The sequence below is a fragment of the Protopterus annectens genome, chromosome 4.part1 (assembly GCF_019279795.1).
Source record: "Protopterus annectens isolate FY-2018-M chromosome 4.part1, PAN1.0, whole genome shotgun sequence".
In the NCBI taxonomy this organism is placed as follows: Eukaryota; Metazoa; Chordata; order Ceratodontiformes; family Protopteridae; genus Protopterus; species Protopterus annectens.
The window spans coordinates 662,771,161-662,798,179 of NC_056734.1; the positions used below are offsets into that span (position 1 = coordinate 662,771,161).

Below are 27,019 nucleotides of genomic sequence, written 5' to 3' on the forward strand. Positions count from 1 at the left end.
AGTCTGGGCCTAAACAAGTGATGCAGTATGAATGGAAGTCTTGGTGTGGGATTTGTTTTCCACAGGCGAGACAATTGCTAATTTTTTCGGACATTGGATAGTGCAAGAAAAAAAGGATCCCCAACAGGGTACTTAGCGTTAGACATTTTCAACTGTAATTCCAAACTCTGGTAGAGATGACCGGGGCACTTGCGAACTCCTTCTGCTATGGGCTCCACAGCAAGAAAGACTGGTGTAATGGCGTTGGCTGCCTTTCTTTATAGCACTGATGACCTGACGTCAGTCAGCTGTAATTCCAAACTCTGGTAGAGACCGACCGGCACACTTGTGAACTGCTTCTGCTACAAGCTCCACGGCAAGAAAGACTGATGTAATGGCGTTCGCTGTCTTGCTTTATAGCACTGACGACCTGACATCAGTCAGCAAGCGACAGAAGCTGATGCAGAAAAACATTGACTCTGGTATTTGGGCTGGCCGAGGGCTACCACAGCAGAGATAACCCACAGGTGATGACTGCAGCAGTGAAACACAAAGAACATCCAGAGTTCCCCAATTTTCAATAGCGAGGTGAATAAAGTTCACAGAGGTTCGAGCAGCCTAGATCAGTGGATGGGTGATAGTAAATTTACTCCTAGGGTACCACCCATGCCCCTAATGGACAACAGCTGTCTGCATTAGATACCATAATATATGCTCGTACCTCTGTGAACTTTGTTCACCTAGCTATCGTAAATCGGGCAACTCAATATAAATGTGGCTAGGCTTGTAAGGGCTCTTGGGCCATTAGCCTAGTAATCTCCTATGAACCTATAACTGGGCTAGGCTGGACTGAAGTTGTATATCACAGAAGTTCAAGCAGTTAGTTGAAAGAATTGAGACTCATCCAATAAAAATATGACTATGCACCTGTAAGAGTTAAGTTAAAGATACAAGAAACAAAAATAAAAGAATGAAGTTAGTGTTTCCCCCACATATTTATTAAAAAGAGGGGAATTTAAGGAATGGGTAGTACATAAAATTCATGTGTTACTAGGGCAAATAGAAATTGTTCCAGAAGGATTTGTTATGTCTTGGGATAAAATGAATATGGCTTTTTAAAATGTACTGGAATTACAGAGAAAATTATGTCAGAGTAAAGTAACAAAGACTTTTTAGAAGGACTATCAAAAGTTAGATGTTTCAGATGAGGGGGAGGCTTGCATATCAAGAACAGGAACAATTGCAGAATGGTAAGAGCAAAATAAGGGAACATTTTATACAGTCTGCACTAGGATAGGAAAGTCGGGTGTTTTTTAACAACAATCCCAGAGTTCATAAATTATTAGTGCAAAGAATTCAAGCAACAGAAAATGGAAAGAGCTGTGGCAAAAGTTAGGCACCCTGTTACATAAAGGTTAGCTAAGGATACTGAAGAGATTATCAAGATATTTTGTTAATTTTATGAAAATCTGCATAGAGGAGGAGAGTGAGGAAATTGTGGAAAGAGACATTTGGAAACTACTTTTTTTTTCCAGCTGTGTAAGACCTTACCGTAACAGTAGATGTCCTATTGATCTCTATTGCAGTATTCCACTCCTTTTGGGTTATCTTGCCAAATTACTGGATTCCTGGTCAGGGTACAAGAGCCAAAATTGTCCAAAGAGCTATACTTCCAATGTATGACCTAACATGTGAACATAAGGGTACATAAGCAGACATATGAGTGTGAAATCCTCAAATTATTGTAAAACCAGGAGACCTGAAGACATGAGAGGAATAGTAATAAAATAGATAAAAGCAGTTAAGAGGAGGGAAGGCATGCCTCTCAACCTGGGAACATCAAACATTTGGATAAAGGCTCATGGAAAAATAGTTACAACTTGCCAAAAATCTGTATGCTAATTAACATAAAATTTGCATACATAATTATGTAACCCCACCCACTCTAACAGAATTGTGGGATACCACAAACATTAAAATGCAAACTGAAGAACAGATAAAATATTAAACACAAAATATAACCAGAACAATAGCATTTTATTTATATTAACATTTGAAATTGTATCAAACTTTAACATTGTGTAAAAAAACTAAAATACAGTTTTCTTTTATAAAAATAAACTGCTATACTATACACACTCAAAGAACCTCTGAGTCGGTGATTGGAGCATGAATGGTTATGCTTAAAAAGGCTAATAGTAAATAGTAAGTACTAGTTTCTAAACAGCACATTTAAAAAAAAAAAGATTCTGAAATTTAGCATCAACTGTTCTAGCTCTAGCAGAACCTTTAGAACAAGAGGCATCACTTTTACACCAGGCTCCCCTTTGTATACTTGCAACACTGAACTGCAAACTGCCCATTTCCTCCTGTACTGCCAGACCCCTACATTTTTTCAGATTCCTTTTCTATTAAGCATCTTACCCTTTTCTTTGTGTAAGCTGCTACACCTTTCTATGCCTTAGAAAGAACGCATAGCAAGAAATGATCACTCAGGTATTACTCTCTGTTTATATTTCCCCATGCTGCATAATCCAAGGCCAAGAATACAGCTTCCATGAGACCCGATAATATCCCTGGCTGTGTTCTACATGAACTACAAAGCAAACTGGTACCACATGAACTGGTGAACACATAGTTCTCAAAGTCAGTGTGCTAAACAGTCACAGCCCTTAAGGCCAAACACAATGCCAGACACACTTGTTATAGGTGACTCCATAGTCAGACACACTGACGTCCCACTCACCAGACTGAACAAGGAAAAGATCACAGTAAGCTGCCTGTCAGGCGCTAGAATCCGCTACATAACACAAGCACTCAGGTCACTCCACAGCAAGTACAAGTATGACTCAGTCATTGTCCATGCCGGTGTGAACGACCTGAGACGTACCTCCCTGGACTACATGAAAAGAGACATAGAGGAGCTCTCAGATTATGTAGCCCAGGTCGGTATGACCCTGACCCTGAGCAGTATCCTACCCTCACCAAGAATGATGCCACAATACAGAGACAAAATGATCAGCTTTAATAATTGGCTTAATTACTGGTGTCATTCTAAGGGGATCCAATGTCTGTCTGCCTGGGATGACATGCTTGACAAGCCACGCTGCTTCAAGGGACGGCTTGCACCTGTCACCCTGGGCTTCCGGATATTGGCAAAGGCTCTTGCCACTCCCATAGTGCCTTTTTTAGGCAAGGTACAAATGATAAACCTATCGCCCTAGAAAACAAAAATGGAGAAAAACTAAGGGTAATACTGCTCAATGCCAGAAGTCTAAACCTCAAGATGCATGCCCTCGAAGCCCTCCTCAGTATGGAGAACATCGATGTCTGTGCTGTGACTGAAACCTGGTTCAAGGCTCCTGAGAGCACCCCAGCACTATCAGGTTATACCTCATATCATGCGTTCCGGCCCCAAAATCCAGACCGAACCACAAAAGGAGGGGGAGTATCCATATTCATAAAGGATAACCATAGGTAAAACTGCCCTACAGTTTGTAACATGCTACAGACCACCTTCTCAAACTCAGGAAACCCACACAGCCTTCCTGAAGACACTGGAGAGTATGAATGTCTCTCCAAACACCATCATATTGGGTGACTTCAACTACCCAAACATAGACTGGGAACATTACTCAAGCCCCAACACCCTAGCCCAAAGGTTCCTTGAGTTCATAAACTCAAATGCTATGGAACAACTAGTCACCATTCCCACAAGAGGAGAAAATATACTAGACCTGATCATCACAAACATGGGGACAAAATGCTCCACACCGGAAGTATATCCCTCATTGGTGAGATCAGACCATAAATTAATCTCACTGGAGATCCACATCCCGCCCCCACCCCAGCAAAAGACCACAGTGAAGAACTTCTCAAAAGCAAACTTCACACTTCTTAAGGCTGGAGTGGTATCCTTCAAGGCCCCCGAGCCAGTGGAAACCACAACCCACGCTGCTGAAACCCTTACAAATGCCTTCTACGAGCACCTCCAGGATCAAGCAATCCCTAATAAAATCAAGACCCTTTCCACCAAAGGCAGGCGCCCGGTCTGGTGGACACCAGCCATAAACAAACTCTACAACAAGAGGAGAAAGCTACTACATGACAGTGCAAAATCCCTAAAAGGGAAGGTATCTCTGATCAATACTAGCAAAAAACTACGATCACTCATAAAATCATCCAAGGCCAACTTTGAGAGAAAAATCACTAATGACACAAAAGACAATCATAAAGCCTTCTTTAGCTATGTTAGAAACCTGGGTGGAAACTCCCAGATATGCTCAGAATTAGTCCAAAATGATAAAAAAATCACTGAACCCACAGACATTGTCAACATACTGGCAGACAGGTTCAGTGCAAATTTCTCCCCTCCTCCCCCAAAAGGAGAAAAATCTATCCAACCAGAGTCTAGCCTCACAAACATCTCAGATGCCCAGGTGAGAGCTGCTCCCTCTAAAGCAAAAAACACAGCATCAATGGGACCGGACGGTGTCCCCGGCTGTGTGCTACACGAACTCAATGAGGAACTAAACCCACACATAAGGCTGCTGTTTAATCTTAGCCTTACTACAGGATACGACTCCAAAGAATGGCGACGGCAACTGTGGTCCCACTCCACAAAGGCGGTGCTTCTACGGACCCTGAAATTACCGCCCCATAAGCTTGACGAGCCTTGTCTGCAAAGCTATGGAGAGGATCATAATGGAACTCATAAATAAAGACATTGAGGACCTACAGACACTGGATCCTACCCAATTTGGCTTTGTCAAGGGCAGATCCTGCCTCTTGAACTTGGTCGACTTTTTCAAACAGTCACTAAGGCCATTGATGAGGGTAAGGCAGTTCACACAGCCTACCTTGACCTAGCAAAAGCGTTGACACAATACCCCACTCGGGCATCATAGAAAAGCTCACCAGCTTAGATGTAAACCCATATGTCACAAGATGGGTTGCAAACTGGCTCAAGGACAGAACACACAGGGTTAGAGTTGCTGGTGCCATGTCAGACTCTAAGCCGGTCACGAGCGGTGTCCCACAGGGCTCAGTCCTGGGCCCCCTCTTGTTCGGCATTTATTTTTCTGAAGTGCAGGCAAACATAGGAGGATTGTGGTTGACAAAATTTGCAGATGACTGCAAACTGGGCACCATAATTGACACTCCATCAGACACAGACATCCTCCAGAAAGGTCTCATAGAAATGGATAACTGGTGCCAGAGCCATGGCCTTAAGCTAAATGCCAAAAAATGTATAGTCATACCCTTTGGGAAAAACAAGGTAACCCCTAATTACCACATAGGTGGTAATCCATTAAACACAGAAGAAGTTATCAGGGACCTGGGGACTCAAGTTGACAGTAACCTCTCTTTTGACACTCACATTGCCAAAGTGGTTAGGAAGACCTTCTACATTGCCCACCTGATCATGAAGGGATTCACATCCAGATCAGGAGAGGTCATTGTACCCCTGTACTCTTCACTTATCAGACCAATGATTGAGTACAACGCCCCATTTGGAATGTACCTTACCCGACACCTGCAGCAGTTGGAACGACCCCAAAAGTTCCTCACCAAAAGGATAAAGGGGCTCAAATATATGTCATATGATGCCTGACTGAAGAAACTCCAGCTCTATTCAGTCGCATACCGTCTGCTCAGAGGTGATCTGTGCCTGACATACAAGGCCATGTCCAACCCGGAATTAATGGACATGCTCCACCTCAAAAAATCCAAATCCACCAGAGCCACGAGAGCAAGAGACTTAAACCTCAACACGGATATAAATAGGACATGCTGGAGGGACAGATTCATCACCCAGAGACTCCCTACACTATGGAACAGAATCCCAGTCCATGTGAGGCAGAGCCCCTCACTGACTCTGTTCAAGAGAAATCTTGACGAGTGGATGGGTGATCGTAGGTTTACCCCGGGAATCATCTCTGTATCACTGCTGGACAGAGGCACAGCAAACTAATGGGTATAGTATTCTCATCCTAAGGGGTGGTGAAAGCCACACACACTCTGGCTAGGCTTATAAATGCCCTAGGGCAGATAGCCTAGTATGAACCTGTGAACCTATGAACATCTGTGTGCCCTGTTCAGTCACAGCCTTACCTCAGGCTTTGTCCCTACCAAATGGTGCACTGCTACAGTCATCCCTCTCCATAAAGGGAGAGTGACTACAGATCCTGGGAATTATCGACCCATTAGCCTGACTAGTCTGATATGTAAAGCTATGGAGCGCATCATCATGGACCTGATTAACAAAGATATAGGAAATCTCCAAACTCTAGACCCCATGCAATTTTTGTTTGTGTAAGGGAGAACATGCCTGCTCAACCTGGTTGACTTCTTTGAGTCAGTCACCGGGGCTGTGGATGAAGGTAAGGCAGTGCATACAGCCTACCTCGATCTGGCCAAGGCCTTTTATATCATTCCTCACTCGGGAATTATTGATAAACTCATCAAACTAGGCATCGACCCCTATGTCACTAGGTGGGTGTGCATATTGGCTCACAGATAGAGCACACAGTGTGAAAGTAGCGGACTCTAAGTCAGACTGCTGGACAGTCATGAGTGGAGTCCCACAAGGATCAGTCCTGGGTCCTCTCCTGTTCGGCATCTACTTCTCAGAAGTCCAGGCCAACACAATGGGACTCTGGCTGACCAAGTTTGTAGGCTACTGCAAGCTAGGAGCCATTATTAACTCCCCAAGTGATGCAGACATCCTGCAGAAAGGCCTCACTGAGACCAATGACTGGTGTTGAAACCATGGCCTTAAGCTTAACACCAAAAAATGCATGGTCATTCCCTTTGGTAAAAACTCAGTTCCTACTAATTACCACATGGGAGCCCAGTGAACACTGAAGGCATTATAAGAGATCTGGGGATGCAGGTTGTCAGCAACCTTTCCTTCGACTACCACAGTGTCACTGTGGTCAGAAAGTCCTCTGTGGCACATCTCATTACCAAGGGGTTTGCATCCAGGAAGAAAGAGGTCATCATCTCTCTCTACTCTTCCCTCATTAGACCAGTCATTGAGGATAATGTCCATTTGGCATGTACCTCACTAGACACCTGCAGCAGCTGGAGAGGCCACAGAAGTACCTCACGAAGAGGATCCGAGACATTAAACACATGTCCTACACAGGCAGACTCAAAAGTCTCCAGCTGTTATCTGTCTCATATCATCTACTAAGAAACGATCTATGCTTGACTTACAAAGCCATGTCTGACCCAGCTCTGTTAGAAAAGCTACATCTAAAGAAATCCCAATCCCTCTGTACCACATGCTCCAGAGACCTCATCCTTATTACCACAGTCAACAGAACATGCTGTAGGGACAGGTTCATAACCCAGAGACTGCCCATGCTCTGGAATAGACTTCCCATACATGTCAAGCAGAGCACCTCACTAGCCCTCTTCAAGAGAAATCTTGATGAGTGGATGGGAAATAGAAAGTTCACCCTGGGGATCAGTCCAGTAGCTCTAACTGATAAAGGCACTGGGAACTAACGTCGGGCAGCATAATGCCAGGGCACTTCTGTGGGCTAGGCTTGTAAAGGCTCCAGGTCCATTAGCCTAGTACACACCTATGAACCTATGCTTCTTTCACTGTTACAATGTCTAGGTTTCCCTGTAGTGGAGTAGCTTGTAGTTCCTCCATCACTTCCCTTGATTCTGAATATTTATTCCCCTCCAGTCCTCCTCCTATTCCCTCTTGTCTATAATCATTTTCCTTCTTTCTTGCTCTGCTCTACCTATCTAGTCCCTTTCTCTAACAACACTGATGAGAGCATGTGTCTGATTCCTGTCCTCCACCCCGGTTTATGTTAAAAGAATATATTCCCTAATATAGTCCCCCAGTCAATGCATCAAGTCGAGATCTCTACTATATAGAAGTGTGTCTTGTCCATGGCATACAAGACCCAGTTTCCTATTTAATTCTCCAGTCCCCTGTAACACTGAATTCTTCCTCCGTACACTGTTTTGCATCCACCTGTTGAGATCTTTGACTGTTTTTTTTTTTTTTAATTCTCTGAAACTAACAACTTTTAATACAGATAGTATGTCTGAGAAAACTAATTCTTGTAGTCTTCTTACCATAGCCTGTCAGTTTCATCACCTCCATTTAGTCACCACGACCATTGCTTCTTCCAATTTATTTAGCTTAATGCAAACTGTCATGTGTGGTCTCTGTTCATTTGACTGCTACTTTTGGTACCGTATGCTAAGCTCTTCCCAGCATGAATCCTGAAACTGGTTGTGCACCGAGTAGGCACTGCCTCTCCTCTCCCCTCTTCTGCCCCATGTGATGCATTTTCATTACCAAATCAACTAATCTCTGTGGCCTTGTTTTCATTTTAATATCTTTTTCTTCTATACCACATACTTCTGTTTTCTTCTCCTTCCCCATTTCTCCACCTTTCTGTGTTTCTCATTTCCTTCTACTCCTAGTTCCTCCATCTAACTTTTTTCTCCACTCTCTCATTTTGAGCTCTCTCATGTGTCCTGTAAATTACCTCTTTTCCTTATTTTTACCCGATGCCCTTTACTCCTTGCTCATTCTCCATATCATACCAGTTAATGTCAGTTCTCCTTGTCCACACCAGTTTCTTTTTCCTATGTCCCACCTATCCAGTTGCCTTCTGTAGACTCCTGGTAGACCTTCCATGATCTGCTTCATTATCTTATGCTTTCTTACCTTAATGTTGCGATTCTTTTTATGGATTTGTCAGGCCTTCATACCTTTTAGCTTCCTTATATCCAACTTCATCATCTGCAGTTTTCTACATACAACTGCATAAAGCTGTTCTTAGCCTCAACACTGTTCCATAACATGTTTATCTCGTATATCAGTCCCCTTCCTTTTCTCTGTCCTTTTTTCACAGTCTGATTGTACATTGTTTTTCATCTTCCTTACGTCTGTCTTTAGAATTGAATGGCCATATTATATATTAAGGACCCCCTGAGGACTAAGGGAAGTTAGTCTGTAACAGAAAACCAACAAGCTTTTAAAGTGTTGACTAACATCCTAACAGTGTAGTGTAGTTTTACTAGGTTAGCTCTTCAAACATTTCTCTCATATAATGCCTATTGATCCTAATATATACTAGTTTGTGTTGCTGAACAACATATTTTCATCATCAGCTTTTCTAACTTGACACATTTGCTTGGCTCATACAATACGCACTTGTCTCTTTGTATAGATATGTTCCTGCATGTTGAAGATGCCTGACCAGACTGAATACAAACATTTATCCAAAGTATTACTTTAAAGTTTCTGCCTGGCCACTTATATCTTCTCCGTTCCTTCTTCAGGAGACCCATGTTTCAGTTCTTCCTTTTCTTACTCTATTACCAGTAAAACTTGTCTTTATACCAATGCCTCACCTCTAGACATGGCTCCATTTTGGCTGTTCTGTCTCACCTCCTCTACCACTTTTCTTCTTTTTCTACCAAGGAATGGAAAAGAAAACTGTAAAGCACGCTTGTCTGTATCAGCTAGTGGTGGAGAGAAAGAAAAGAACCTTTTACCTGGAGGAGCCAGAGGAACGAGTTGAGATAAATTTTCTAATTTTCTCTGTACTCTAGACTCTGAGACAGTGTGCAAAAGAAGTTAGAAGCACACAGGCCTGGGTGTGGACCGGTCCGACTCAGACTCTGCAGCTCAACTGCTGCCGCACTTTAGTACTAGTGCAGATCAGATGGAAGGACTGTATGGTACCAGCACTACACTTGCTGCTCCGAGTCCATATTCATTTAAAATAAATAAAAGTTTGAAAGAGTCGTCCTTCGCCTCTCAAGCTCTGTTCGCTGGTCTGATTGACACAGTGTGCTGCTGCTGGCTGCTGCTTTAAATCCAGGCAATACCAAGTATGATGTTCTATGAACATAGGGAAAGATAAACAGACAGTAGACATGCGCACATGCCCCTCAAGCCCTCAGCCGAATTCTGACAGGCTGGAATCTGCCTTATGAAGCTGACATCACCATGCATACCCTGCTTGTTTGACATCAGCAACAACTTCATCCAAAAAAAAAAATTTTGAAAAAACAATCAGGAAATTCGGGAATTGAAGGGGCCACTTGGGAATTTGTGGCACCCCATTATTTTGCCCTCAAAAATGGTAAATACTGAGGAATTCAATATGTTTGAGAGGTATGAGGGAAGGTGCAGAATGTCTCTCCCTTGGGTCATAAAAAATCAACACTATATTGACAGGAAGGGAAGGAGGGAAGTAATACTGCAACAGGACATCTGCTATTATGGTAAATCCTTACTCAGCTGAACTGTGCTGTTTCTTAGATTTGTTGCAGTACTCCAGTACAGTTGGGTGATTCCCAAAGCTTAATATTTAGAAAGATTGGATTGATCAGGCATAGGGGAGCTGTTAATTAATCCCAGAGAAAACAGATCTGGAAAAAGTGGCTCTGGATCTTGAGAAAATTTGAACAGAAGACCAAGTGGTTGCCTCAGAAATAGCTCTGGAATCAATCCCTTTGTAAAAGACTCCCGAGGATGCAGCTAGTGCAGCAGAGTGGGCTTTAACAGGAGAAGTTAAGGATTTCCCATGGTGGACATAAAATTAAAATGAATTTAAAAATCCAGTTGGCAGTAGGCTGCTTAGAGACAGGGTTGCCTAACTTGGACTCCTGGAAGGAAACAAACAACTGGCCAGTTTTCCAAATATCTTTTAGTCCTAGCCGAATAAAATCTGAGCTACCTGTTACGTCTAGAGAATGATGGATCATCTCACCCTTGTTCTGTGGGTTAGGGAAGAAGGTAGGAAGATTTATTGCCTGATTGCAAGAGAACTTATTGACCATTTTAGGCATAAAGGAAGGGTTAACAGGCTTGACTCTGATACCCTGTCCTTATGAAAAATAAGGAATGTAGGAGAAGCCATGAGGGCTTGAAGTTTAAAAACCCTTCTAGCAGAAGTGAGGGCCACTACTAGAATGGTTTTCCATGTACAGAAGTTTAGAGAAGCAGAAGCCTCTAACTTAAAAGGTGGCCATGTAAGTTTTTTCAGGACAAAGTTTAGGTCCCATGAAGGAGGAAAAGTCTGCCTTTCTGGGTTCAAATGCAGGATACCCTCGAGAAAATTCTTCACCTCAAGCCTAGAAAGCAGTGATGGTTCCAGAAGCAAGCATGCAGAGATGGCAAATAAATGTGCATTACTAGAGGAACAGGCTGGACCAACTCTCAAAAAAAAACTCATGCAAATAAGAGAGATTACTAGTAACCCCAGTTTGAGGAAGGTTCTGTGGTTTTTTTTGTTTTGTTTTTTTGTAGTATGACACTGGGCAGAAATTTTTTTTTCATCTGGATATACAAGACTTTGTAGTGGTAGATTTTATTGTATCCAGAGGAACCTTGGTATCTGAAGTTTTCAGAATTTTTTCATCCACACTATCAGGTTGAGAGATGATTGACATGAAGTAAAGAGCCCTTGTTTTGTGCAAGCAAATCCACTCTGTAGGGTAACTTCTGGTGTTGACCCCTGTCCGGATGACAGAGAAGGGGAAATTCCTCAGACAGAAAATGATGGAAGTGTGATGAAAGTGAGAGGGGTAACTGGGAACTTGTTTTTTGGGTGTGTAATGAGTTGCCAGATTTTCCTACAGAATACTTTGTCATTAATTTTGTGGAAGTAAATAGCTGTAACCAAGGAAATTATTCTTTTAAGGTGAGACACAGGATCCAAATTGCCTAGTCCATGGTATGGCCTTTACTAGGTTTAATACTACTAGCTGCCCTAAAAAGCAATTACTTTATAATGGACATCAAAATCTAAACCAAATGTAACTGAAATGCTGAATATTGTAAAGGAGATAAAAGAACAAGAAGTGTCATATTTAGAAAAAAGAGCAAATTACATAGAAGTGGAATTTGTGGAAACAGTACTTGCAGGATATTGTTTAGGAGGAGGAGGGAGGTGTGAGTTTAAGGGAAGGCAGGAACTGAGCAATTTATGTAATGTTGAAGTGAATTGTTAGAAAATAACGTATAATGTATAAATCCATAAATATGATAAATGTATGTTTTTCTTTCCTGTTGATGTATGTGTGCCTATGTATTGTGGTGATTTAGTAAAGGTGTTTCAAAACAAACAAAAGAAAAAAAGATTTCAGGCAGGGTAGTTCTTTGTATCATTCATGTCAGTTGTGAAATTCTTGTATTATTTTCTTACACTGTGTGTTGTATAATCCGCTTCTTCAGAGTTTTTCTGGAACCACTGACAAAGTCTAAGTTGTGGTGAATTTATGTGTAATCTTGCATTAGTTACTTATAGCATCTGTTATGTAATGCACTGAATCACATGAGTTCTGTGGAAAATCTATGACAGCCAGTTATGCCACTGCTTTATAATTCAGAGTTGGATGGAGTCAGAAGAAAATAATGCAATGAGTTACTGTCCAGTTTTCATGTGTGTGAATAATACTGCAACGAACACAAAATGTTATGATGTAAGTATGTCTTTGTTCAGCTTATGTGTGGAGATGCTCTTTGGCAGCTTATTTAGCTATTGCTAACCAGGTGAGAACATCATTTAGGTAGCAAATCTGTTTGGTAGTACTGCTGTCCCCATCATTAAAGCAATCAATGTGGATTGCTTGTGGAAAAGATGACCTGTGTATGTGTAGATTTATTGCTACACTTTTACTGGGGCTTATTTTGTGCCTCTTACATGGACAAAGAGGATACATGAGTTGTCTTTGCATTCCAAGTTTTATTGTGCAGTTCTGACATTTTTGTTTCTGCTTTAACTGATCCTTGTATCTAATATGCATATGTTTCTGTACTATCTTTTCAGAAACACCACTACAGGGAGTTGCCTCAAGAAGTACAAGAGACATTAGGTATGGTCCCAGATGAATTTGTGAAGTATTTCACATCTCGTTTCCCTCACCTTTTACTTCACACTTACCTTGCTATGCAGATCTGTAGTCATGAACGACTGTTTCAGCCTTATTATGATAAGAGCACTGCAGATCTACGACATTCAGAACTGCCTTTGCCTGTTGCTGGACTTGATGTCTGAGGATGGAGTGAATTATTTTCTCCAAAAACTAGCATTCCTGTCATGCTGCTATTTATTGTGACCATTGTAGGAGGAGTAAATGGATTATGTTTGGCTACAACTTTGTGAGACTTACGAAGAAAAAGTATGCCAAGCTGGAAGTAAGTGCCTTGTACTGCCTGTTTAAGGCTGGAAAAAAAGAGAGAGGCTATCTTCATCTTGGAAGAAGTATTAAAAGTAGTACATGGATTGTGGTAGCAGAGCAGCTTTTGGAAACCAGGAGCAACACAAATTAATTGTAAAACTGTTGCTAAGTAATACTACCTACCTGTTGCTCTTTTCTTTGATGAGAAAGTTTGCATTTCTCCTCTTCTCTGTTACCATCAAAGTATCCACTGTATATGGTATTTAATAACTGATTTGGGTTGTGTATGACAAAAAAAAGTTGTAACACGAAGTCTAAGGCGAAGAAGCTACTCTGAAGGACATGTTGAGTTTTTAACAGTGTACATTACAAATAGTACTAATGATTAGTCTGAATGTAAACAGGGACTGGAAAATGCCAAAGCATATGGAGGAATGTGACCAGGTCATATGCATTTTTCCATCATTCAGGATTCTGAACTTAAACAGTTAGTTGACATCAGTGTACGGTTGAAGATGGCTGTTTTTCAGTTGTCTGTAAGTATTTCGGTGTTCGCAGTCAACAGTGTTTTCACATACATTACTGCCTGCTAATTACTGGCGTATATAGAATTTTCTGAAGATTGAGTAATCTTTTCAATGATAACTACGTGCCTGACATGTCCTCCAAAGTGATATTTTTTCATATAAATATTTCGTTGTCAGGCTAAAATTGCAGAGTCATGCTTTTCCAGTGCTTTGTAATATTTTTTTGCATACTGTGAGCATCTGATCTGCTTTTTTTTTAACAATTCACAAAACTGAAACTATTTTTTTTAAAACCGCATCTCATCATGTACATAAAACAATTTCATATGATGTCTGGCACTGCCACAGGCATTATATGAGGGTTTGGGACCGGCTTGTCTTATGCATTGTGTATATTGTATTTTTTTATGATTTGTCTAGGAAGTACATTTTTATTAAAATATATATATATATTTAAATTAAAAATTTTATTATAGAGTGGCAAGAATATTGAAAATATGTATGCTTGGTGGTCATTTGAAAGTTTATAAAGTAGTGAAATTATTATTTTGTAATTATGAGCTGTATTCTAAAACTTTGTTTAGTCTTCATTTGTAGAAATTACTTAAAATGTCTCATGATCTGTTTAAGGATGCAGTATGCCTTTTTAATATCAAGAAAATCTAGTATAAAAAGTTTAAAAAAATGATTTAACATTTGTATGTTAATGAAATTAGTCTTGTAGCTATAAACCTTTAGCAGCTTGCATATGGGGTCAGATTCATGAATACCCACACTTTGTGTACATTAAGTTTACACCATTCTGAGGGAATAAAATCCACAAACATAACCACTACCTTATTCGTCCTAATTTTTTCATACTAATTTTCTGCAGCCTTAAATATCGAGGGAGGTTCATAAAGGTTAACACAAAGTGTAGACTTGTGTACACTTAGTGTAATCTTTCTGAGGGTATAGACAGCACAAGTAATGTGGTAGGGATGTTCTTGAATGCAGAATGTGGCCAATGTTTTTTCCTTTGGTTACATGTTTAATGTAAATTTAAGCATTCCATGTCATGTGGCCCTAGAGCTTTTTTTAAAAACATTTTATTACTGCGTTACAGTGCAGTCAAGATGCTAGGAGAATGAGTTATTCCTTTTAATTTCAGCAGTCCCAAGTATAATATGGCTGAGTAAAACCCCCCAGTGCTTTTGGGTCACTTGTGATATAGTATTCCCAGTTACCAAATACCTTATCTTTGATATGTTTTCATAATTGTCAAATTTTAGATTTTTTTGTTTATCTTGCAGCCTTTCTGTTAACTTATAAGAGGTTTCTGTATAGAATGCCCCCTAGCATTCTAAAGTAAATAGATCGTACTGATAGCCAAATTAAAAATTGCACTTTATTACTTCACATATTACCAAAATTAAAAAAGGTAGTTATTTTTTTAGAAAAACGTGCAGTTGAAGCCTAAGTAAAAGGCATATGACAGAATGTCACTAGTGTGCACTACAACTTTTAACTTTTTGCTTCACAAATGTAGCAGGCTTTTGATACTTTTATATTAAATATACTGTATAAGCCACCTTTTACTATAATTCATCCTGTATTATTTGCATATATTTATTTTATTTATTGTAGTTTAGTAGCACTTGGTATCCTTGAGGATCCAAAAGCATTATTTTAATGGACTTTAATGCTTCAGATTGCATATACGTAAAACAAATCCTTGCTAATTGAAGGTGTGCACTCTTCAGATGAAAAGGTCGACTAAATAAAATGGTTTCTTCATGTTGTGCTGCTAAAATGTTCTGGTTAAAAGTTACTAAAGGATTGTTTAACATTAATTTAGGTGTTGCATGAAGGAAGAAGTTCTTGCAGAAGTATTGTTTATAGGTGCCTCTAAGGATCTGGTTAGAAATTAGAAATGATAAAAAAAAATAAATAAATAAAAAGGTAAAAATACAAATTAAACGTTTGAGTTACGACTCACCCCTCCTCACTCAAAAAGTAGTTACCAATGGAGTTATTTTGTAGCAGTAAATTTAATACGTTAAAAGTTTATCAGCTATTAGTGCCACAACTTAGCATACACCATCTGTCTCAAAATAAACATTTGGCGGCATCTACCCACAGGAGTACACCATTTAGCTAATAATTTTTCAACTGGAAACTCAGACACTAGCTTAGCATTATTTTCTTTTAACACGTAAAATAGTAGCCTTCACTTTGTTTTTTGGTTTGTTTGTTTTTTTTTAATTTAATTTTGTTGCTCAAAGTCATGCTGGCGCTATATCTTTCCATACAGCACAACATCGGTATCTGGGTATTCAGTGTGATGAGTTAAGGTACTTGTCATGACTGTAACTGCCAGCATATGGAAAGTAAAATACAGTGTTTGCAGGGAAAATGTAAAATGGGCTAACCGCCAGTTAAATAGTGGTCCTCTTTAACCTCCCCACCAAAAGAGTCATACTGCATCCTTAAATTAAAGGGTAGGAAATAATGTTATTTTGTTGTATATAAGGAAATCAGTTGGCTGAATGAAATGTTTATATGTAGTAGTATTGTCTCCCCGTTAAGTTGTTCTGACATGTTTGTGTTAAGTGTCTGTTAGCAATTTTCTGCAACTTGATATCCAGTGCACTGTTTAGGATTGTAGTGCTTGTTATAATTATCAGTGGTGTTTAGTTTGTCTTTATCAGAGGGATGCTAATTACATATTTTTTAAGTTTTGATGGCTGAAAATTGATTTTAGTTTTTTTTTATACAAAATTCATATTTTTTATATTTATTGTTCAGTATGTTTTCTATGTGAATGAATGTGTTTTGTTTATAATGGGAATCTGAAAATAAACTTGAAAAATGTGTGTGCATTGCTATTCTATACATTCGTCATCTTGAACTGCAGAAAAAGAAAATTAAACTTTCCAAGTATGCATTCAGCATCAAAGTAAGTAGTGACCCATATTGTACTTGTATCACTTTTGTGGCCACAATAACCATGGATGGTTTTGAATATTTTAATTATGCATTTTGTCTGTGCCGAGGGCATCTGAAAAATACAATAAGAAATATGTCAACATTCATACAACCTCATTTGACACCACAATATAAACTTAGTTCAGAACTCTTTCTTTATATGGTTGGCTTATACATTGGAAAATGTGCACACTAATCTGCATAGCTTCTGGTTGTGACTAATGAATTTGCAGCATTTTTTTTTTTACTGCTGTCTTTCCTTACCATAGTGTAGAGGTCAGTCATATGGATAATTGAATTTCAGTGTCTCTGTATGGTTATACTCAAACCGCAGCATTTGTTCACCCCCATGGTATGTTTAGCAGGTGTTTTTTGAGATGATGTATATGCAGTAGCATAGTGCGATCGCTCCACCAGGTAACTACTTAGCAGGTAAGATAAGCCAGGCAGGTGTAAGGTGGTTTGGAATCTTTATTGAGTTATGGTTGTGAATGGGCCAAAATGGACAGACTGAAGTTGTTATTGCTGTTTTTTTTTCCTGATGAAAGTCGTACACAGTTATATAAGGAATTGGCAGCTCTTTACAAAAATTGACCCTTACATAGTCATCTACAAAGCACTGACTATGCAACAGTTAACCAAATATAAAACAACAGTAAACATAATTGCAGATGCAAGCATAAAAGTTGATAAAATCAAAGAAAGGTGCAAAAAGTATCTGGAAGCAAGCATCCCCATCATCTGGGCTTTGACCCTGTACTCTCTTACGTACGCTAGTCATCGACAGAAACAGCAGTCAAACAACAATGAAAACTCCACTTCAGGGTCAACAAAATACCTTTTCATAAGTCAGGATGACAAGAATGTCTGCTGTGTGGCTTTCTGTTTCTACCAAGTCCTGTAAATAGACCAGCAAGGCAGCACAGAGTTCAATATATTTATTAAATATTGATGAATCTAACAAACTAGTTTCGGCCAACAGCCTTCTTCAGTGTAAAACAATATCATCAAGTTCATTTACATCATCCTTTAAATACATGTCAGGAGCCAATCAAATAGATGAGCTCATGAATACTAATAGTTCCAACATGGAGGAATATCAATTGGCTAGTAGGGATCTCAGTCAGGTTTATACATGTCAGGTTTCATCACCACCACAGACAAAAATATTAATATGATAGAAACATCATTAATAAACATTGGAACATTTTCATAAACAACTGACACTTTTATGGTGATGAACTCATTGGGTCATTCCTGTGGCCATTGGTCCATTTTTTGACTTGCAAGTGGTGCCATTTCTATATGTTAATGACTGATGTCGCCTACTATCAACAGCTGGCTTTCTGTTTCCTCATCTTACTATTGTGAGCTTAGCTTAACCTTAATCCATGGACAATGTACCCCCCCCCAAGTCGCTCGAGGTATTTGTATCTGCCCTGATAAAAAGACACCTGTGTGAGTGGGGCCACAGGTATTAGGGCTGTTCAACACATAAAACTTCTGCATGCTGCTTTGAATCCAACTTGTCTCTTGGATGCTTGTCTATTCAGATCTTCTTTGCCACACTTTGGTAACATTTTAGAAAATTGACTCAAGGTCGCTGTTCTTTTCTCATTTTTCACAATCAGCGAGACTTGCTTTTCTTTCCTCTGTTCTCCTGTTAACCCTTGTCACCCAAGAATACCCTTTTTTGATATTTTATGTCAAAATCTTTTTTTTTATTCGTGGATGTCTTGGGCTTAGGCCGTACCTTTCATCCCCATGATTTCATAAAAAAATCCTTTTGTTAATGTATCTGTAGTTAGACAGTTCTGCCCACTGGAAGGCTCACTCCGTGTTAATACTATTTAGGTGAGTCACACAACTCCATATAGTTTGATATATGTGGGGACCTTAATAGTACTATAAAATGTCATGAGCTTTTGCGTATGCATTTACTCAAGCGGTCTCTTCTTGTTCAAACATTAATCTGGTGAGTGTTATGGCTCATAAACCTTTGTACCCAAAGCTTAAACAAAAAAGTATTCAACCCTCTGTGCCATTACAGGGAGTGTCTTCCTCATCCATTCCAAAGACTAAAGAGGAAACTATGACTAAGAGGAAAATATTTAAAACTATATCAGTCATCTCCCAAGGTTTTCCCATCCCCTACTATGAGTAATGGAGCAACAAAGATTTTTGTTAGTTTCATTGTATTATATTGCTTACAGTTCTTATTGCTGTTCCTTCTACAGTGGAAGGGTTTCCACTCACATTCAGTCCTTTCTCCTGCATCGCCTGTCATTGAATATAACCTGTTGGTCAAGGCTATCGCAAACTTCAGGGCAGACTGTCTAGTACTTTGCTTCTACCTCATTTGTCCAAGAGTACCAAGAAACTTTTGGGTTTGCCTTCTCACCTTAGCTTACTTTGCTGGATGCAGTTATATCATCTCCAGAATGGTGGCACTTATGCTCCTGGCCTTGGTACTGGTGCACCTCCACCATTATGCCAGTTTATCTGGTGTCAGTTTTTTCTACACTTGTAATTTGGCAAGTCCTGACGATATTAACACTGATATTTGTGGCAGTGATGTCTGTGGTGTTTATGCCAGGTTATCCCACACTGGGCCTGGTGTCAGTGTTACAGATGTTGAATTCTTGATTAAGACATTGGAGTCTCTGACCCCAGTGCTATAGAACTGACTACTTCAATGTGTAATCTGCTGCAGGTCCTGACCCCAGTGCTATAGAACTGACTACTTCAATGTGTAATCTGCTGCAGGTCCTCTAGCCACCTGAAGTCTAACTCTTTAAAAATCCTTTTAGCATGAGCCTCTCCCTTCTCACAGTTTTCTTTTCCCAAGATAATTTAGACTCTAGCAAATTCCTCAGTTAAAATCCTCCAATGACCCTAAGATTAGGGAGTACCTGGAATAGATGACACAGTGTGATGGTTGGCCATATGATGCCATTTCCTTTAGAAGACTTGCTGATCTTCTCAGCAGTTTGTTCTGGGTGGTTTCCTCAGTGCATATCCTAAAAAATGCCACATGAATTGCTTAAAGAGTCTGCATACATTGCCCCTTGTCTCCAAAAGGGCAGATATTGTTTTCCAACTCACTAGTGATTAGACTGAGTGGCGATCCTTAAAGTAAAAACTAGTGACCCTCAAGAAGACTCCCCAACTGCAGAGAGTTTACTCTCTAAATAGGTTCAGGAAGTGCTGCCACTTTATATTTTAAGGCAAACAGTTACATTACCCATACAGTGTGTTTAAAACAGAAATTGGTTGAAGATGTGCACTGCATGCTGAAGAGGTTGCAGAATGGGCCAGCTTCTGGTGATTTCTCCTGTCCACCAAGGGTCAGCTTCTGGTGATTTCTCCTGTCCACCTGGTAAATCTGGGCATACTGGGGCAATGCAGCAATTGCCTCATGTACACAGACAACCCTCTCCTCCTACCAGCCAACACTACAACCTGTGAGAGATGCACTTATAAAGCCAAAATGGAAGCAAAGCTCTCTGCACCCAAGATTGTGCTAGACAGTCAAGAGGAGAAGGTTAACATCCACACTACACCTCAAGCAACACATAGCCCTTCTAAGCACACACCACCAACACCCACATATAGCAATCCTAAATCCACATATGCAGAGGCCCTTAACTGTAACCTGCCCAAGCAACAAGGACCTCTGAAGCTGAAACGCAAACAAACACCAATCACAACCAAAGTGTCACATAGTTCACAACACCAGTGTGCCACCCAGCAACAGCCCCTAAGGCAAGACAACGCACCTAACACTTTAGTCATAGGTGACTCTATAGTCTGGCACACTGATGTCCCACTCACCAGGTTGAACAAGGAGAAAATTACAGTCAGCTGCCTGTTGGGTGCCAGGATCTGCCACATAACACATGCACTCAAGTCACTCCAGAGCAAGTACAAATATGACTCTGCCACTGTCCATGGTGGAGTGAATGACTTGAGACGTAACCTCCCTGGACTACATGAAAAGAGACATGGAAGAGCTCTCGGATCATGTGGCCCAGGCAGTTATGACCCTAACCCTGAGTAGCATCCTGCCTTCGCCTAGAATGATGCCACAATATAAGGACAAAATGATTGACTTCAACAATTGGCTAAGCTTCTGGTGTCATTTAAAGGGGATCCAGTATCTGTCTGCCTGGGATGACATGATCAACAGACCACGATGTTTTTCCAGAAATGGTCTGCCCCCGTCGCCCCTGGGATTCAGGTTACTGGCTAAGGCTCTTGCCACCCCTATAGTGCCTTTTTTAGGCAAAGTTCAAATGACAAAACCACCACCGTAACAGGTACAAGCATGCAAAATCTGAAGGTAATGCTACTCAGTGATAGAAGTCTAAACCTCAAAATGCACTCTCTCTAGGCACTCCTAAAAATGGAGAACATTGATATCTGTGCAGTAACTGAGACCTGGTTCAAGGCTCCAGAGAGCACCTCTGTAATACCAGGCTACAACTCTTACCACACTTTTCGGCCACCAAACCAGGACTGAAACACTAAAGGTGGAGGAGTGTCAATATTCACCAAGGATATTAACACCACCAGGCTAGTTGCCCAACACAATGTGTCTGAAATTCTCCAGGTGCAGCTAACACTAGGTAAGACTGCAAACCAAATTGTAGCTTGCTACAGATCCCCCACCATACCCCAAGATTCCCACTACACCTTTCTAAACATACTGGAAAATATTAAGATGGAACCAAACACACTAATACTGGGTGATTTTTAACTACCCTGCCACCAACACCTTTGCCCGACGGTTCTTGGAATTCATAAATTCCAACGCCCTGGATAAATCCATAGTCCCACCAGGGGCTCCAATATCCTAGAACTGGTCATTACCAACATGGGAAATCGATGCTCCACACCTATGGTCACCCCCTCGTTAGTCAGGTCTGACCATAAGCTAATCACCCTTAACATCCACATCCAACCCCCACCCCCCAGTAAGGAAACCTCCATAAAAAACTTCTCCAAAGCCATCTTCATGCTACTCAAGTCAAAAGTGACAAACTTCATGACACCCATGCAGACGGGAACTGAAAGTTCAACTGCTGAATCCTACACTAAGGCACTGTACGAGCACATCCACTCATGCATGAATCATGCCATCCCAAATAGAACCAAGATGCTCTCATCCAAACAAGGAAGCCAATCTGGTGGTCCCCTGCCATAAACAAACTTTACAACAAAAGGAAGAAACTGTTGCAGAAAAGAGGAAAATCCCAGGATGCAAAAAAACTCCCTTACCAGCCTCAGTAAGAAACTGAGATCCCTCATAAAATCCTCCAAAGCTAGTTACGAAAATAAAATTGCCAAAGATTCCAAAGACTACCACAAGGCATTCTATAACTATGTCAAGAATCTAAATGGCAATGCTCATATCTGCTCTGAGCTAAAACAGAATGGCATTAAATATACTGATCCCAAGGATATTGCCAGTATCCTGGCAGATCGAGTCAGTGCAAACTTCACTCCCTTCTCACCCCCTAAACGGCCCATCTCAATACCGGAAGATTGCCAAATTCCGGTAATGGCCACACAGGTAAAAAATGCACTCTCCAAAGCTAAAAATACAGCATCCATGGGACCAGATGACATCCCGGGCTGTGTAATACATGAACTACAATATGAACTGGCACCTCACCTAAGTGTCATGTTTAATCATAGCCTCACCTTAGGTTTCCTGCTGACTGAGTGGTGCAGAGCTACAGTTATCCCACTCCACAAGGGGGATCCACCTTGGATCCCGGAAACTACAGTCCCATCAGTCTGACGAGCCTTATCTGCAAGGCCATGGAGCGTATTATCATGGAACTTATAAACAAAGACATTGGCAACCTTCAAACACTGGACCCCACCCAGTTTGGGTTCGTGAAGGGCCGATCTTGTCTCCTGATCCTGATTGACTTCTTGGAATCCGTCTCCAGAGCCATGGACAAGGGTATGGTGGTCCACACAGACTATCTAGACCTTGCCAAGGCCTTTGACACCATCCCCCACTCTGGAATCGTAGATAAACTTACTAAGCTGGGCATTAATCCCTACGTCACCCAATGGGTTGCTAACTGGCTTACTGATAGAACCCACACTGTAAAAGTAGCCGACAACAAATCCAGCTCCAGACAAGTGAAAAGTGGAGTACCTCAGGGTTCAGTCCTGGGACCACTCTTGTTTGGCATCTACTTCTCTGAAGTACAGGCCAACATTAAGGGACTCTGGCTAACAAAGTACACAGATGACTGCAAACTGGGAGCCATTATTGAATCCCAAAATGATGTGGATACTCTACAAAAGGGCCTTACAGAAACAGATGCTTGGTGCCAGAGCCATGGGCTCAAGCTCAATGCCAAGAAAAGTATAGTTATCCCTGTTAAGAGAAAAAGTTTTAAAACATACTGTTATTTGTCTTTTTCCTCTTCTTGCAAAGTGAACATGTTATTTGTTGGGATATGCCTATCAAAGATGGGCCTCATCTGTGAACAAAATGCAGCATTGCTTATGAACCTGAATAATAACTGTTTTCTGCATTTCAGAATAAAGAGACTTGGTTATAGCTCAGTGAAGCCTGGGATAAGGGCGCACGGCCGAGTAAGAGTTAATTTACTGAAGCAGCCTGTGTGTCCTGGAAAATTTGAGCTACCATTGTTGAACTGAACATTCTGTACTTCTTGAACATTCTGTACTAACTGTTGGTTTGAGGTCATTTTTGATAAAAATGTTTACCACAGGTGTTTTTCCATAGCCAACTGTCAACAGTCAGAAATGTAACAAAAAGTTGTTTTGCTTGCAGTATAAAAGTTGATGTCAGTAAACAAGTTGACCAGAGGAGATCATCTTGGCCAACATGCTGTGTAATCTGGTTAGCTGCTAATAAAGAAGTTTTTCATCACCTGAGGCAGATGTGACTCGTTTTAATTTTTCTTCTGACATTTTGGTCCTTCGAACCGGAAACCTCTATGAAGATACGAATCAGACCGACAGAGAGACCGAAAAACCTGTGCAGGTGAGGGTTTCTCATCTTAAGATTCCCTCGACTGAAAGCCCTCCGACTGATTTGTCATTGAAAGGAGGCCGGACGCTCTCTGATCCCTATCCGAGGGACGGTTTCTGAATGAAAAGGGGAAACGGAGTCTCATCTGGTTCAGGTAGGATGAAAAATTTTCTTTTAGTTTAATTTAACCTTATCTACAAGGGTTTTATTTTTAGTTAAGGGTGGGTAGGATTACTTGTTAAGATTATTTTGTTGGGATCACCCATTAAGATAGCCCCATTTTATAATATGCCCTGTAAAATAACTTTGTTACAGTCCTAAAATAAGAAATTTAGGGGAAACATGGGTTCGAGTTGCTGCAAGTGTGAGAGTGATGTCTGTTTAAATGTTGATGCTAAATATATGAAAGGTCTAAACAAAAATAATGTTACATTTTTGAAAAAGTGGTAGTTGAAATATGATTTTGATGGTACCCTGAATAAGACTGCCTGTGCAAAATTGGTTAGAGATTTGAAAAGAGATGCGGGAAGTAGAACTAAAAAACAAAGACAATTGGGATTTCCCCAAGCACAAAAATGGTTAGAAGAGGCAAATAAATGAGCTATAAAAGAAAAACAGTGCCAGGAAAAAGAAAAAATAAATCAAAAGGGATCACTGGTGCCAAGTCGAAAAGTAGCTTTATTTTTAGATAAGGAGGATGAGCATACAGTTTGTGCGGTACAAAGGCAGGCAACTGCCCCACCGTATGGGAAATTGCTGCTGCCGTACCTCCTCAATATCAGTCTGAAGATGTGGGATCTGTACAGCAGGGTGGGTTATTGGCTGCTCAAGGAAGCATTGTGACCCCTCCAATTTACCTGCAAATTCCCGTAGTACCCAAGGTTGCTTTGCAACAGGTAGACCAACCTATGCAGTTAAGGTCAGGACCAGCAGGGCAAGGACGTTGGGCCATTAAACTTTCTGACTACTCAGAAGCTCTTCCCTTAATACAAGTTGCAAACCCACAAGCAGGGGATGTTGGACAAGAGCCAACTATTTTAGTTTATTGTCCCTGGGCTAGAGAGGATATAAAACGAGCTACAGATGGTATTCCTCATCCCAAGGATAATTTTCAAAAGTTTTCTGAGGACATAGTTGGTATGCGTTTAAGTTATCATCTAAATGGTTTAGAAGTAGAACAAGTAGTGCGAAAAATCCTGGGTCCAGATTGGTACTTAGTTTGTGGTGCTTGGACATGTAAGGCAGATGACGGCACTACATTAAAGCATAATTCTGGGGTGTTGGACATGCGAGTCACTGATCTGTTAAAGAGAATTTCTGATAAGTGGCGTCCAAGAGCAGATTGGACAGTAATAAATCAGTGCATTCAAAATGATGATGAATTTGTCGATCACTATATTGTAAGATTGACAGAAGTGTTCAATAACCATTGTGGAATGATGATTCCGCAGGATCAGACCAATGATAGTCCATATGAACAGCAATTGAAAAATGCTTTTCTTAAGGGTTGTAGGGCTCCGATAAGTAATTTTATAACTAAGCATATGGTAGATCATAGAATATGTAGACTGCAGCCTTTGTTTCAATATGCACGGCATGCTGAGCGACATTTCAATTTAAAAAAGAAAAAGAAAGTACAAGTGTTAGCAGTAGGGGATGATGAGGGGGCAAGGGCACCATGGTGGCGTAAAAAAATATGGGGGCCCGAAATGGGACACGTTAAATGAACCGGGTGGACATTCAGAGGAATATGAGGGGAAGTTAAAATGTGGAGAATGTTTTAAGTGCAGTAGACGTGGGCACTTCACTGCTGACTGTGAAGAGTGGCAACATCCCCCACAGCTTACGAACAAGGGCTCCGCATGACTATATGATAGTAAAAGAAGGCGCCAAATTCATTATTATGATTATTGTAGAGAAGAAGAAAGTGAGAATGATTGTGATGATGATGAGGCAGACACTCTCTGCGATGAATGTCAGAACACTCAGAAGGAAGGGCGGGATTGTGACTGTGAAGTCATAAACCTGGCAAATTTGGGTATTGCTATGCATCTAGATCAAAAACCCATGATACAGTTTTTGGTTGAGGGACAGAAAGTGGAGTTTTTATGTGATTCAGGTGCATCGCATACACTTTTGGGTCCAGCAGTTCTGCCTCCGAACTGTGAAACAGATGAGTTTGTCCTTGTGAAAGCGGCAAACGGGAAAATCTATAAGGAACCACTGTCACATCCTCTATTTTTCACAGATCCGCAAACAAACCAAACTGTTTATTGTAGGGTAATTATATCGAAAGTTTGTCCAGTTAATTTGCTGGGAAGAGATTTGATGCATTTGTTTGGAATAGCTGCAATTCCCACATCTAAAGGTATTGAGGCAAAAGGTTAGCAGATGGCTTGGTGGTACAGGGAGTACAAGACTTGTTTTACTGGTATAGCCAGGACTTGATTTCAAACGGTCCGGGGAGGGTTGATACAGATTTGATCAACCTAGCTTTAAGTAAATCGAGGAGCGGGTCACCGCAGGTTGTGGCGCACTTACATTGTACAATGTTCTATAGAAAGGCCCCTGGTCCGGATAAAGAATTTGAAAAAGAATTCTTTAAGCACACACATGCAAGGATAAATGTGGTTGTGTTAATCTCGGATCTTCTTCCTGACTGGTTTGTTGGTCGATCCTTCTTTCGACTCGGGGGCCCCATATCCTCACTGACGTTTTCCTTTAGTACCCAGATGAGAGTTGATTTTCAACAATAAGTCCCATTGTCCTACTCCTCGATGCAAGGTGTCTCCTTTTCTTTATTTATAGGATCCTCCTTTTCTTTTCCTCTATCTATTTTTTAGTAAGTTCTCCTTTTTTACTATTTTTTTTTTTTTTTATTAGTTTCTCCCAAAACTTTAGTTCCTTTCTGTTTGAAGTCTCCCTTGTTTGTGTGTTCTTTCCCTTCTTTTTATTTTGTGTGACTGTGTGTGTCCCATGTTTATGGTTTGTGTGTTATAATTGTGTGTTTTTTTGGGTGAATTTTGTGTTTTCTATTCTTGTGTGCATGTGAAAGTGTCTGGTCTGTGTGTATTATTCACCATGTCTAAGAACTCCTGTAGGACGGTCCTGTCATCTTAGCCGTTTGACTCTGGGTGATATCTGACCCTTTTTTAGCCTCAGGCCCTAAGGGGTCCTCCTGTGGAAAGAGTTTCTCTTTTGAGAGGCCTCGGTAGCCATTTAAATAAATTGATTGCGAGTCTGTCTAAGAGCTGGAGGCAGGGCAAACCGTTCCTGGGGTCTCCCATTTCAGATCCACTTTTTTTGGGCGCAGGGCTGCCGGCTGTGGCCGGTTCGCGACTGCGATTCG

The 27,019-nt window shown here is 40.7% G+C and overlaps 1 protein-coding gene across 1 annotated transcript in view; it reads left to right on the top strand.

Moving 5' to 3' along the window:
- ERN1 (endoplasmic reticulum to nucleus signaling 1) overlaps positions 1-16,534 on the top strand; it is a 1,214,209-nt gene extending 1,197,675 nt beyond the window's left edge. Inside the window, exon 22 of the mRNA XM_044070452.1 lies at positions 12,801-16,534. Within this exon, the coding sequence (XP_043926387.1) occupies positions 12,801-13,028 (228 nt within the window). The 3' untranslated portion in view covers positions 13,029-16,534. The remainder of the gene's footprint in view (positions 1-12,800) is intronic.
- The last annotated feature ends 10,485 nt before the right edge of the window (positions 16,535-27,019 follow it).